Source organism: Pangasianodon hypophthalmus, chromosome 9 (genome assembly GCF_027358585.1).
Source record: "Pangasianodon hypophthalmus isolate fPanHyp1 chromosome 9, fPanHyp1.pri, whole genome shotgun sequence".
Taxonomy (NCBI): Eukaryota; Metazoa; Chordata; class Actinopteri; order Siluriformes; family Pangasiidae; genus Pangasianodon; species Pangasianodon hypophthalmus.
Window position 1 is genome coordinate 15,154,319 of NC_069718.1, and position 14,998 is coordinate 15,169,316.

A 14,998-nucleotide genomic window follows, 5' to 3' on the forward strand; every position below is an offset into this window, starting at 1 on the left:
CTGATGCTCTGTACGGTGTGCTGTACTCAGTGATTTATGCAATGTTCCTGAACACAGGAAGGAGAAAATTAAACTCATCCATGCTACGGGAGGAACACTGACCACCTGCTTTAGACAAAATAATTATGTTCTCGCAAGCTTTTTAAAATATTTTTTCCTAACCTAGTCTGCACCATAGCAGTGATTCTGCAGTATCAGACATTTGGTATGCACATACACATCTGCAGCTGATGAGCTTATGTAAAACCTTCTTGAATCCTACAACAGCCTTGGTGTTACTTTTATCATGGTACTTTATTATTATTATTATTATTATTATTATTCGTTGTTGCTCTTTTAAAAATGGCCTTTTACTTTTCAAGCATCGTAGCCTTATGATTATTATAAAAAAGTTTTTTAGAACTATTGAGAACTATTTCTTTACTTGTGTGTTGTCTTTCAGATGCTGTCATAAAAAGCAGGTCATACAGAAAAAAAACAACAATAGTTTATTTGTAACCATATTTTTGTGTATGAACTACAAACTCCTTTTCTATAATTGATCTTTTTTAAAGGTCATGAAAGTATGCTTACATGAAAATCAATTTTGTGTTTTACAACACGCTTCTTTTTCATCTTTTGAAACAGGTTGGCACATGTAAAATTAAAAGTCCCTTTTTCCCCCAAAATGTATTTTTATATAAATCTATCACTAGAACAGCATTCCTTCTTAAAGAAGAAGAAAAAAAATGTGTGGAACAGAGAGAAATTCACTTGCTCCTTCTTCAATAGAAAAAAGATGCTTTCATAATGAGACAAAAGAAAAAAAAAAGCCATCACACAAGAATTCACCATAGAGCTTTTGAGAAAGAACTAAAACTGAATCAAAGCACGGTTATGAGACAAAAGGACAAAGACTTTTCTTATGAATGGAATTTTAAGACAATGATCTAAGTTCACAAACAAAACAAGAGTTGATAATACACACAACAATGTGCTGATCTCAAGGCATTATTAGCATAATCATCAAATTTTACAAGGTTGGCATCATTGGATATGAAATGGGGTTTGGAAGTGCAGCTCTTTAAGATGAAACATAAGTTCCTTTCTTTAATCTTACCCAGATTTCTTTTCAACAGTGGTAGGAGATGTTTATATAACCATGGCTTCATGAGTCCATTGGTATTATGGGATATAAAAGGTGAGGCGTGGATTAGCAAGTTTAGGTTAATCAGCTTTATTATGATTTTACTTATGACTTTTTTATTATTACCTAATTTATATTAAATGCAACAGAATTAATCATGGACACTGGAGTCACTGTATGCATTTTGTGTGTGATTAGAATTTTTCATACGCCACAATGTATGAAGTGACGTGTGAGTGATGTGAGTTTATGTGTCTTACTTGAAATGTTTTTTTTTTATTATTATTATAATCATCTTTCTCTGAGGACTGATCAAAGCTATGATCATGGCTCATAGATGTTTGAGCTTTGATCATTGATGCTTTTTAGACATGGAATTCTGAGCCCACTGCAGTTGTCCAGCAGAGACTTTGTTTATGATTATTAAACTGTGTTGAACCAAACAAATGCAATATGCTAACATGTTTACTGATAAACAGTTTCAAGAACGGTTTTATGATCTGAACAATGCACTTCAAATGAGTCTTCTTTTGGCATTAATTTGGGTCTCTCCATGTGCTTTAGCTCTAAATACATTAAAGTGTCAGGTCAGTGGGTGCTCCATCAGCTATTACCTTCTCGCTCATGGTCATTGGTTACCATAGTGACTGTGTTGGCCAGCTCATTATTATTATTTCACATCTTTAGAGGATGCTTTCCTGGCTAAAGACTTCTTGACACTTACATGTTTAATCATTGGTGGGATGCATTTTATCCTTTTCATCCACTTGCAAACTGCATAGTGTATTTTGTTTTAAATATTCAATGCTTTTTATTTAAACATAGTTAACAAGGAAAATGGAGGTATAATAAATAAAGAGACAACTGGGGGAATCTTGGATAGCCTTAGATCCTGAAGGTACTAGCACAGCCTTCATATTGATGGCTTATTTTTCAAGCATCAGACTTTGAATGGCGACCAGGATGGATCTACTGTATGTGAAACTGTGTCCACAGCAATCCCCCTTAACATGTTGTTTAAAATGGAAATGGAGCAATCTATGAGACCGATGCAAACCTAACATCTGCTTGAAGCCACTGCTATATATACTGTTCCTTGGGACTGTGTCATAAGCCATGCTTTATCTGAGACCCACTCATGAATGGCCTATTATAGGCAAAATGTGGTGAAGTGCAGGAAGTTTTCTACTGGGTTTAATCTCAAGTGAATTTGAACTTGCAAAGGTGAAGGAGTCTGGAACAACAACACAACAAACAGATACAACTTGGACAGGTTTATAAGAGTGTGGAAACTGATTGAGGTTATATGGCACTATGAACTGGGTGTGGTAAGTTTTGTGGGCACTGGCATCATTCAGATTTTTGATAATTAAAATAATTAAGATGATACAGGAGAACTTTAAGATTATCGAGTTTTAAGATTAAGCACAAGCATTCTCTCTGAATTGCTACAAGTTAAACTGTATTAACCACATTTGATTCTGCTTAATATTATGCCTAAATTTTTACCTTCCAGTGAAACTGTAATGCATATATTTCACAGATACTTCACCTGTTTTTAAATAATGGCACATTTGTCACCAAACCCAGAGATGGAAAAGCCAACCACACATCTGATTTAATCAAAACCAGAACAATATGTTCTGACAATTACATGATCAGCTCTAATCAAGCACTAAATTCATTAGAATTAGCAGCTGGTCATTAAGATGCTTAGCGTGGGACAGTAGCTTCTAAAATGGCATGCAAGGACTTTAAGGTGGTGACTGATAAAAATAAATAAATAAATAAAAAAAAAAACCACGAGAACCTAGAATGAAATTTCATAGTTAGGTGTGAATAACTTACTGAATCAGCGCATAGTATGAAATGAAAGATTGTGAGGATTTACATAGAGTTTTAAAACATATTAGTAAACCAGCCATTCTTACCAATCCTAAAATAAAACATGGAGAAATGATTGCTGGAAAAATAACTGCAGAATGCTTTTTTTTTCCTTGAAATAACCACAATAGTTTTTTTTTCATAAATAAATAACTTCTGTTAGGTAAAGACACTTTGAAACAATTAACATACCCTAGCGCCCAAAGTCACTGAATTGCCTTCATCATTCGCTTATTTGTTGCACATGGACTTCCATGTCATCAGTACTTTGGGCCATTTTCTTTACATTGAAAATGTCAGATATTTCTCTTTTAGTTTATTATGGGTTCTGTTTTTTTTGTTTTTTTTTTTACCATTATGAAAAAGTGTTCAGATCTGGGTTTCTTGTACATTGTCTTTTGAGCTGGCCCGAATAAGCAAAGGTTCGTGTGCAGAGCTGTGTATAGAGTTGATGGTGGATGCATGATTGTATGCTGTCTTGTAAGTATTGTAGTGGTTAAGATGCTCATGCTCAAGAGGTGGCAGAGTCAGATGACCCTCCATGGTTGGTCCAGCAGTCATGCAGTCCTCATCCACATTGATGATCTCAATGGTTCGTGTTGGTGCATGGTGATTCTGCTGGTGATGCTGTTTGCGCATTTTGTAGAAGATGATCAGCATAACTGCAGCCATTAGTGTGATGGCCACAAAACAGCCAATGATAATCTTAGTGGTCTTCATCACCTCATCTAGGGTGTTGAGGGAGCCATCTCCCAGTGCTGTGACTGGGATGGTGTATGTTTTTTCAGTGGCCTTGGTGGAGACTTGAGTTCGGGTTGTTGTGGTTGTGGTTGATGAAGGTGCAGAAGATGTCTCCCACACTCCAGAAGAAGGAGTTGGACCCACTTTCTGGGGTACTATGGTGTGCCCTTCATCAGTTGATGGTTCAGTTGTCTCTACGGTCACTGTGGTAAAGTAGCTGACACTGCTGTTCTCTGTTGAGGATACATTTAGCGTAGCAGAGGCAGTGGTGTTGCCTGCCGAGTTGCTAACCATACATGTATACGTCCCTGTGTCCTGCATTGTGACATTTGTAAAGTTTAATGTCCCATCATTCAACACAGAAATGCGCACCTTGTATGCTCCATGTGTCATGATAGACCCATTGGGGGTAATCCAACTGACTGATGTCAGTGAACTTGCCCGGCATTTTAGTTCTGCTGCCATGCCCTCTGTCACGTTCAAATCAGCAGGTGGCTCCACAATGACAGGTGCATAACAGTGGAAATAGTTTTGATCCAACTCACCAATGTACCGTCCCTTGTGGCTAGCAGGAGTACTGCAGCGAGCACAACAGCTGGTGTTGGCTGGAACCACTTCCTTTAGCCACCAGCTAAGCCAGAGAATGTCACAGTCACAATTCCATGGGTTGTGGTGCAAGTGCACTCTCTCTAAATGGTGCAGCGGTGTGAAGAGGTCATGAGGGAGCAAGGTAAGGTTATTATGAGCCAAATTCAGTTCCACAAGTGACTGAAGATCGTCAAAGGCATTCCTTTCAATTGTCTGGATCTGAGCATGCATCATCCACAGTTTCTGCAAGTGGACAAGGCCTTTGAAAGAACCTGGTCGTATAATTGAGAGCTGATTTCCTGACATCTCCAGCTCATCTAAACGTACCAGAGGTGTGAGATTAGGTATCTCCTTTAGATTACACATGCCAAGGTTCAGGTAACGCAGGTTACTTAGGCCTTCGAAAGCACCTTCTGAAATATATGAGAGCCTTTTCAGCTCACCCAAATCCAGCCTTCTCAGTGAGGGCACCCGGTTGAAGGCATAAGATGGTATGCTCTCAATAGGATTATTACGCAGCCATAACTCCTTTAACTTTGACAGATACTCAAATGCTCCATTAGGTATAGTAGTTAACCTATTATCAAAGAGTTCCAGTGTGTTTAAGCTGGCCAATCCATTAAAGGCTCCAATCTCGATGCTACGGATATGGTTCTTGCTGAGCTGCAGGATTTCCAGGTGCCGTAGGTGCTTGAAGCTGTCTACCTTGATCACCTGGATTAAATTTTCTTGTAGGTTTAGGTACCTGGTGTTTGTCGAGATACCGTCTGGTACATCTCGCAGGCCACGACGTGTACAGATGACCTTACTGAACTGATTACTGCAAGAGCAGACGGATGGACAAGTCTGGGCTCTCACCAAGCCAGCGACGACTAGCAACTGCAAGGCCAACAACAGTATAAACAATGGGTCGGAAAAGGCCCGGTTCCACCTAGGACCTCTCATCGTCTGCTGCTGTAGGAAGAAGGTCATCTTGTTCAACATTCATAATTCGTAGGATGGCTGTCCACTCTTTGGGGTGCGTTGTAATGGGAAAGCTGGAAGACAATGAAAAAGAAGTTGATTAGTTCATAGTTAAGACAAGGTCTCAATCAAAATGATATAGACCATGCTTACATACCCTTAATTTAGATTAAATATAAAGTAATAATAATTATTCCTCAACAGATATTTAAATTTTAATTTTGGTTTATTTTATTGTTCTTAACATTTGATTGATTGATTGATTTTATTATAGAAAACAACAGGTGGGACGTTGATGAACAAACACTGTACTTAGAAATTACTGTGAAGACATTACTGGTAAATTGCATTTCGATCAAAAATTATATTAAACACAATGACTAACAAAGATGCTTGATACAAAAATCTGTTATGGTCACAATGGAATATTCATTAAAATACTTTTTTTTATATTGTTTATAGCAACAGATACACACACAGAACATTCTGAACCATGTAAAGCTCAAGATACAGACAAAAAAATCCTTTTGGACTTTCCCTATGAGTGGCCTTAGCAAAGTGCTTGATATTAGCCAATATTAAACAGATTCTAAGTATTTCCCCATCCTATCTGAATAAAGCTGAAGCTCAATAGTGAGACCTGCTTTCTTGTTTCCCCTGTCTCCTGGCAGGGGGATACAGGCATACATGTCAACTAGTGGTGCTTAATTTATTTTTGCAGACTCAGGGGTCATAAATAACTGTGGGACTTGCAGTGTAGCAGTCCTTCAATCAAGCCAGTATGTCTGGAGAGTTCTCATTACATCACTTAGAAATGCTCAGAGGCATGGATATGACTACACTGGGAACAGAAAACAGCAGTGCAGGAATATGTGGGGCAGCCTTTGACTAAGAATGAGTGAAGTTGGAAATCCTGCTACTCTGGGAATACTGCTAATCTAACTCCACAGGCTGTGTGTTTATGTATGTGTAAGTGTCAGTTCAGAACGTAAGACGCAATTTATTTTACTTTCCAGTGCAGCACAGTGAGGCATTGAGTGTGTCTGTGTGTAATACATCACATTGTCAATCCATATTTACTTCCTGGGTATATATTTACGTGTGTAATATTATTCTCTTGAGTAGTTCTAGTTCTGAACAGGATTGGGTTGCATGGTTTGTTCTTAGGACTGTGCACTTGTTTGTGGAAGAATGCCAAACAGAATGCCATCACATTTGTTCTCTAAAATGAGTATTCAGTCATTGCATTTAACCAAAGGGCATTGCCATAAGGGAATGGCTCTCTTTTGCCAGTGGAAGGCCATTCTGTTACTCTGTAATTGCATGATTACCGTGATTATTAATTCTGCCAGCCCGAGGGCAGAAAGACATGTGTTCCATCACATAGAGAGCATGACACAGAAGACTGAAAATTATATCAAGTCCATTGATGTTAATTGTTTAAAATTAGGCCTCACTGCATAGTATCAGACCTAATCAAAATGCAGACCATAGAATTGCATATACGAGAGATGCAGTCGATATTTCATTAATTAAAGAATACGCGGACATTTCCCAAACAAATGATGATGATGATGATGATGATGATTATTATTATTATTATTAATCATGTGCCACTCTTTTTTATTACCACAAATAAAATAAATTAGTATTCATCATCTTTCATACTGTAAAATATATTTTATACTTCAAAAGTGCCACCAGCAAGTTGAAGACAAAATGAACCTATAGGCAACACCATAAAGGATTCACTGGCAGATTTCTATTGGCAAGAAGTTGCTCCACATTTCTGTAAATGCAACAGAGATCTTAGTCATGATGTAAATGTCAATTCTGTTTAAAGGAATGACATTAACTCAGTCTAATCCCATGTTGTCCTCAGACATCAGCTGTGCGATTCACAGGGTGCAGAAACAGTGATTTAGCAGTGCACAGCCAGATGTCAGCAGGGCCACAGATGCCAATTACCTTGATGATTCAGGCAAAAATAGCACCAATGGCATGTTCCAGCTGGAGGAAATGGCTGCTGTTGCAGCTCTCTTTTTGAGCACAACATTCAGTTGATGGAAGTGTGGGATTCAGGTCTCTGCTATGCGCTCACAGGTGCTAAAGGCCTGTTAGGTGAAAAAAGGCTGCAGATTGAGCTTTGCACTGTAGCATTCATCTTGTACCATAGACTGCTAGTGCAAAATTCATGAGTTTACTATAGACAGCCTCTATAAACAATAACAGGCCAGCTTTTGGCTTCATCGATTGGGAATGGCTTGGTAGCAGGGGCAGAAATATAGAGGCTCATAGAAAAGAATAAATAGGAGAGGGACTCTAAGTGCACCAAGCTACCTGGTACAGCAGCAAAAGCTAGAAGATGTACTGCTGGGAAGGTGTAACATACTTGCCAGCAGCTAAATGAAAAAGAAGAACATATTAGCGAATACAAACATAGAACTCATATTCAGATATGATACGGAGCAGAGAGAGGAGCCTGTCAACCAGACACACCTAGATGTTTCAGTGAGGTAATAGCTTTGGGAGACATAGAAACCAAATAAAGCTATCTTTGGCTAATCTCTCTGTGGTGGCAGGTGTAGGCAGGCCAGCAGGGCTAAAACAAAACCGACTCCCACTGACACAGATCCTGCATGATGGATATGTCTCTGTCTGGCCTCTGTCTAATCTCACAAAGGAAAAAAAAAGACCATCTGATTCTACTCTAAGCGAATAATGATATCTTCAGGCTTTATTCTTTTCCTTTGACCCACAAATGCCCCTTCCCTCTTCAAGTGTCTTGTGTGAGAGTAAGAGAAATGTAATAGAAAAAAAAGAGTAGTAAAAGAAAAAATCAAAAATGTTGTGTATCTGACCCCTTAGGGTCTACGAGAGGGCCTCTGAAGGAACTGTGAAATGAAATGCAAGTGTAACAGGTGAGTGGAAGTCTGGCTTTTCACAGCACTAAAATTAAGAAGACGACAAGAACAGAATGGCTAAGATGGTGTTAAGGAAGCATTTAGCATGGGCACAGCCTTGATGATGCAAGATGGTCCAAATTGCAAAAGTGGTACAAAATAACAGGTGTTAGTGAGTGGATTACTAAAGATCTAATCAAGATGTATGTTGTTTATTCATACTTTGGCCAAGAAAGGTGATTGCACAGTAATTGTATATTTTTATATATTTTCTCATTTCATAGAGATACTTTTAGCTGATAGAGATACTTTTAGTTAATATTTGATGCTAGTATCTCAAACTGTTAAACATTTCAACTAAAATTATTACAGGGAGACATTCCCTAATGTTCATATTTATGCAAACATCTGAATAGTAGCTGCCTAATAATTTATATTCAAAATACCACTGCCAAATTACAAACAGTTGCATATTTTGTTATTGGAAAAAACTCTATAATGTGAGTGATTTAATATGCAACCACTTGCACTTGTCATGTTGAATCTAAAGGCTAACATTCTGCAGTATAAATTGCTACAGTAACAAGTGGCCATCTGTTGTCTTTATGTACAGCAATTCTGTTGGTCAATCCTTTAACCAAGTTTCAGTTCCGCTCCATGTGGAATATTCAGATATGGGTATCTGTAAATGCTTAATTACATAAGCTGCAAATTATTCAACAAACTGTTTCCTTCTATGGCCCAGCTGTCTCCAGATGCTCATCAGCAGGGAATTACACAAACTTGTGCCTCCGAGTCTCCTTGGAGACATTCCTTCCATTGGCATGGCCTTACTTCCTGTTCTCAGTCACCATGCCAACACCTTATAAGGAAACAAGCATTCATGACTGAGACAAATCTGCACAGAAATAGCTTTTACTCTAACTGTGTCAGACATGCAAAAAAAAAAAAAAAGTCACACACAACAGTTTAGATGAAATGTGTCTACATTACTCATTCATAGTGCATATTTATAAGTCTCTGTAAAATTTTTATTCATAGTTTACATGTCAAATATGACATACTATTTCTGCTTTTTCCCCCAACACATTAAAAGTCTTTATATAAAATATTTTCAGTTAAACTTTCCATATTAAAACATGCAAAAAAATGACCTGTTTTTGCTCCTTTAATTCAATGTTTATCAGATTATAATGCATTTTGTTTGGATATCATGAAAGTAATTCAAAGTAGCCCATTCATTTGATATTTCATTTTATTCTGGGAATGCATAACTATTATGTACAATTCATTAACAAAACAAAAACAACAGCAAATCAGAGAACGCAACAACAAAACTAAAAACACAACACCAAATTTGGAAATGCAAAAGCAACACCAAAAATACAACAGCAAATTCGGAAGCACAAAACCAATACACAAAAACACAACAGCATTAACTCAAAATGGAAATTGTAGGTCCTTATTGAACATCACATCCTCACTGGTCATTTGCTACAGCGCATGTCAGCCTGCGAGACCATGGAAATCAGAAAGCTGGAGGATGTTTACAGTAAGAGTATGAACCAACATGTATCATGCTTTTATCCATTTGTTTTTTAATCAAGGGCATTCGTAGGATATTAATTTAGATAAACTGTCAACTTAATATAGAGTATGTATTAAGTTGCATTAATACTAATATAATATATTCACCCGCAATAGTCATAAGCATTAATATGAGTTTATGAAAGCTGAAAACCTGCCTGAAGGGAGCCGAGTTATTCAGAAGAAAGAATTACTCCTCACTATGATACAAGTAGTTTTGCACTTACAGGCCACCATAAACATGCTCCTATAAAAGGGTGAGTCCCATCACCATGACACAATAGAAAGAGAAGGAAAGAGACAGAGGTAAAGAGAGAGATAATATCGACATCACAGGCATTTAGAAGCTAGCAATAATTACAGCCATCAGGGGATTTTCCTCATTTGGGATGCTATAATGTTATGCACAGATAAGTTCCCATGCCCCTGATGCACATAAGTAACCATGAATCCTCTCGGTAAAAGGAAAAACAAGAAAGACGAAAAACAGGTAAATAAAGGGAAAATACAAATTAATATTAGTAGTGTCAGAATGTCTAATGATGAAAGGGGAACTTACTCAAGAGGATAGTGGAATGAATACAATGAATATTGCATATAGGTTTGCCTTACTGAAAACACTAGAAAAATGCTGTTTCAATAACAGTTTCCTCCATCGAGATTAAACAAACAAAATAACTTGGCATGGAATAATTAAATGTGTCAAGACGTTGTGTTGTGAATCCTAAAACTCCACACACAGAGAGAGAGATTTAGAAAGAACTTCATTTCCTTCAAAGCCTAATCATTATAAACTGTTAAGCTAAATCCTATATTGATGCATGTGAATTATGCAATGTTGTTTATTAAGTGCTGCATACTATACTCTATGCTATCTCTATACAATCATAAATTATAGTAAAATAATCCTAATGTGCAGATAGAAAGAGGCGAATACATTTCTTCGAATATCTGAAATATGGCAATAATTCTGTTTGTTCTAAAACACCAAAGTTAAACATCTATCTGAAGAACTGAAGATCTGAAGAAATGTGACAAACATTCATTTATATTAGATTCATTAAACGATTTATCATGATTTTCAACCTTCCAAAAAATGTATTAACTAATTAGTATATTGATTATTGTATTGATTTTAAATTATTTCTAAATTAAGGGTACAGCCAAGAGGGAATATATTGCTATTTGGAATTCTATGTTATCTTAGAATTGATAGTTTTTACATTTTAGTCATAATTACTCATATACGAAGTTCAGTATCATTTTGATTGTGTCCGTAAAGCATTATTGTGATGTTCTGTTGAAAAAAGAAAGAACTTTCATAAAATAAAAGTAAAGCTGCGGAGGGGCTCCTTGGCAGTTTGTCTGCAGTGAAGTCCATGCACTTTCTGATCAGCTCAGGTACAACCACACTGAGAAAGGAATAACAGAGAGAGAGAGAGAGAGAGAGAGAGAGAGAGAGAGAGAGAGAGAGAGAGGTGGGAGCAGCAGGCTGTCTGTAGGCTACACATTCTTTTAATAAAGAGGCATAGTAATTTGGATTGGCCTCTTCAGATTTAGCCATCTCATCTAGAGTTCATTTTGCACATGTACTCACACAGGTTTAGTTATACAATAAGATCTGCTGTGCTGGTCACTTTGCCTCTTGCTTGCTCTTGCTCTCTCTCTCTCTCTCTCTCTCTCTCCCCCTCTCTGGGGTACACACATGCAGTTGTGCATGGCATTATTGTTGGTGCAGGAGCAGTATAACTGTTAGCTGGTTTGATTTATTTGTGTTATTAAGCAGGAGCATGTCTGACATACAGACACGTTATCGATCAGACCTGCCTGGGAAGGGGATAAGTGGGTGTGCTGAGCAGATGGCTATCGGTCTAGATCAATCTCCTTACAAATTTACTTTTGTGATCAATGTTCCAAGAGCTTTATCATATACCACATCTTGGGTTTTTGCATGTAAACATATTAGAGCTGCACAAAAATAAGAGCATATGTGTATATGTATGTCTTTGCAGGTGTAGCAGGTTTTATGGGTTTTTTTGCACAGGCATATTTTTATTTATCAGAGCCTAAATAATGATTGTGTGGTCCTTATCAACTTCTGTAAACAGACAAATAACCTCAGGTGACAACAAAAAAAACACAACATATTTCAAAATGTAATCAGTTTTTCCAAAAAGTAAACCAAGATTCATAAACCAGGTAGGAAAAATACATACGCCCTATAATTCAGTAACATGTTGAACCACGTTTCGCAGCAATAACTTGAAGTAAACGTTTTCTGTAGGAGTTTATCAGTCTCTCACATCATTTTGAAGAAATTTTGGCCTCTTCTTTAAAACATTGCTTCAGTTCATTGATGTTTGACGGCATTCTTTTATGCACGGCTCTGTTAAGATCCTGCCACAACATCTCAATGGGGTTGAGGTCTGGACTTTGACTTGGTCATTCCAACACACTGATTTTTTTTCTTTAGCCATTCAAATGTTGATTTGCTGGTGTGTTTAGGATCATTGTCCTGTTGCATGACCCAATTTTGACCCTACAAAACAAGCCCAAATCACCCCTCCACCACCATGCTTGACAGTTGGTATGAGGTTTTTGTGGTTTTGGTGTTAGGTTTTTACCAAACATGGCACTGTGCATGATGACCAAACATTACCTTGGTCTCAAAGGACATTGTTCCAGAACTTTTGTGGTTTGTTCAGATGCAATTTTGCAAACCTAAGTTGTGCTTCCATGCTCTTTTTGGAGAGAAGCAGCTTTTTCCTAGCCACCCTTCCATGAAAGCCATAATTGTTCATTCTTTTTCTCATTGTGCCATCATGAACATATACATTTATTGTGGTTACAGAGGCCTGTAGGTCACATGATGTAGCTCTTGGGTTTTTATTTATATCTCTGACCATTAAGGTCTGGCATTAGACTGAATTTGCTGGGACACTCAGTCCAGGGAAGATTGGGCACTCTACTGAAGGCTCTCTGTTTGCAAACAATCCTTCTGACTGTAGAATGGTGAATTTCAAATGGTTTGGAAATATCATTATAACCATTCCCATTTTGATGAGCAGCAACAAGTGCTTTTCTGAGGCCATGGCTGATGTCCTTTGTTCATGACATGATGTGGACACATATCTGAGTGCTCCAGAACACCAAACTGCTAAAAGTTCTGCTTTTATAGAGGTAGTCACACTTCTTGACGATTAACTAATCCTGTGCATTTCATTAGTAACACCTGGTTGCTAATTAGTCTCTTAATGATTGTGGTAGTAGGAAGGGTGTACTTATTTTTCCCACCTGGTTTCTGAATGTTGTTTTACTTTTTGGGAAAAAATGACTACATATTGAAATCTGTTGTGGGTTTTTTTTGTCCCCTGAGGTTATTTGTTTGTTTATGGAAATTGGTGAGGACTATGCAATTGTTATTTAGGCCCTGATAAGTAAAAATATAGAATTGAAGGAAGGTGTACTTCCCATGAAGTAGTAGCTTCCCTTGACTGTAGGCTATATGTGTAGCGTAGAGAATGGCACTAATTCACTACGCCAGAGAAAATCTTCAGACCAATAGTTTTGGAATTTCTTGCATGAACACTATCAGAAACCAATGTCTATGTACATATGTGTATGTACTCTAATGGACATTACAGAGGATATCATGTGCTAAAGCAGGTGTTTTACATTACAGGTGTTTTCAACATAGCCAGTAAAATTGTGGTTTCACCTGATTATCTAGTGGCTGTTGAAGATGAGCCGTTCTCTTGTTCCACTACATTTGTTGGATTAATAGCAGATAATTTGGCTTCAGGTGCAGTCACGCTCTATGGCCTTCTCGTTACACTCAGCACATAGATGTCACTGTGTTCTGCCAGACTTGCAGCTCACTAATTTTGCTAGTAAGAGTGCCAGAAGGTGTCATTTTATGCTTTATAATCTGAGATCCATATTTTTATATATTACCCAGTGGTCAAAAACAGACATTCCATTAGAAATTTAAGTACTACTCAAACAACATGATCATTATGGTGGATTGTTAGCAGAATCAGCACTATCTTTGACTTGCTCATTCTAAGCATATTTCAAATCACTGAATAATCTACTTTTTATACAAACAATAGCAGTAAATTAAAGATTTTAAGAGTAAGGCTATTTCACCAGCAATCGCATGCTTTGGGATTAGCTTAACACCATTTTTTCTGATCAAACAATCAAAAACAATCAAAAAATAATTATCTTCAAAAATACTTCTTAGCAAGAATTAAACAAATAGATAAAGGAACTTAGTATGCAATAGCTTTTCCCTTTGATTTCTTTAAATGTTTAAGCCTTGTGGCCCTTGATGGGCTGCCTCAGGTGTAGCAGATAACCAAATAATGACTACTCTTTCAAGAAAAAAAAAATCCCAGAAGATATTTTTGGAAAATTTTGTGCACCCAGATATGTGTTAGTTTGAATTTTACATGAAACATTTTAATCATTATCATGACTTTACCTTTGCGTACAAGAAGACTGTATAAGTGAATTTCCCTGTTTCTAACTTTTCCCCAAACAGTTCATTGCAGCAAAAGTAAACAAGCAAATTGTGGTAAAGGAGGCCTCAGGAGTGCATTTGTTTAATTCTTGCTAAATTTCTCACCAATGATTTGTTGTTAAGACCCTTAAAAGCTTAATATTTGCCATTTTGTGCTTGGCCCTTTTTTTGTTTGTTTGTTTACCCAGGAGCATATTTATAACCAATAGTTTTAAAATGCAGCTAACAAGCACTTCACTATAAGCCCACTGGAAAATCATTCCTGATACTGCCTAATTAAGTTGGTTCAAAGAATGCCACGAGTGTGCGTAGCTGACTTCAAGGATGCTTTGAAGAACTGCATTATACATTTTGACATTTGCTGATAACTGAGTAATTTTATCTGTGTAATTTCATGGGTGTATATCATCATTATTACTCTAAAATGTGTCAAACAGTAAAATAATGTAAATGCTTATGGTTTGACTATAAATGAGAGTGTGGAGTGCTACATAAATTACTGTTTTTATCCTGACCTCCTACACAGCATGTTTAATAAAAGGATGAAATATTTACAAAAGCTGTGACTCTGTCCATTACACTGCACTACAGACACTATTACACACAATACAGTACTACAGTATTCAGTGTTTGTGTGTAATAGTGTTTGTAGTGCATTGTAATGGACACTGAAAACAGATT

The 14,998-nt window shown here is 37.1% G+C and overlaps 1 protein-coding gene across 1 annotated transcript in view; it reads right to left on the bottom strand.

The window, feature by feature from the left end:
• Positions 1 to 465: 465 nt before the first annotated feature.
• Positions 466 to 14,998, bottom strand: part of lrrc4ca (leucine rich repeat containing 4C, genome duplicate a) — a 50,388-nt gene continuing 35,855 nt past the window's right edge. Inside the window, exon 3 of the mRNA XM_026918655.3 lies at positions 466 to 5,376. Coding sequence (XP_026774456.1) covers positions 3,380 to 5,323 — 1,944 coding nt within the window. The 5' untranslated portion in view covers positions 5,324 to 5,376 and the 3' untranslated portion in view covers positions 466 to 3,379. The remainder of the gene's footprint in view (positions 5,377 to 14,998) is intronic.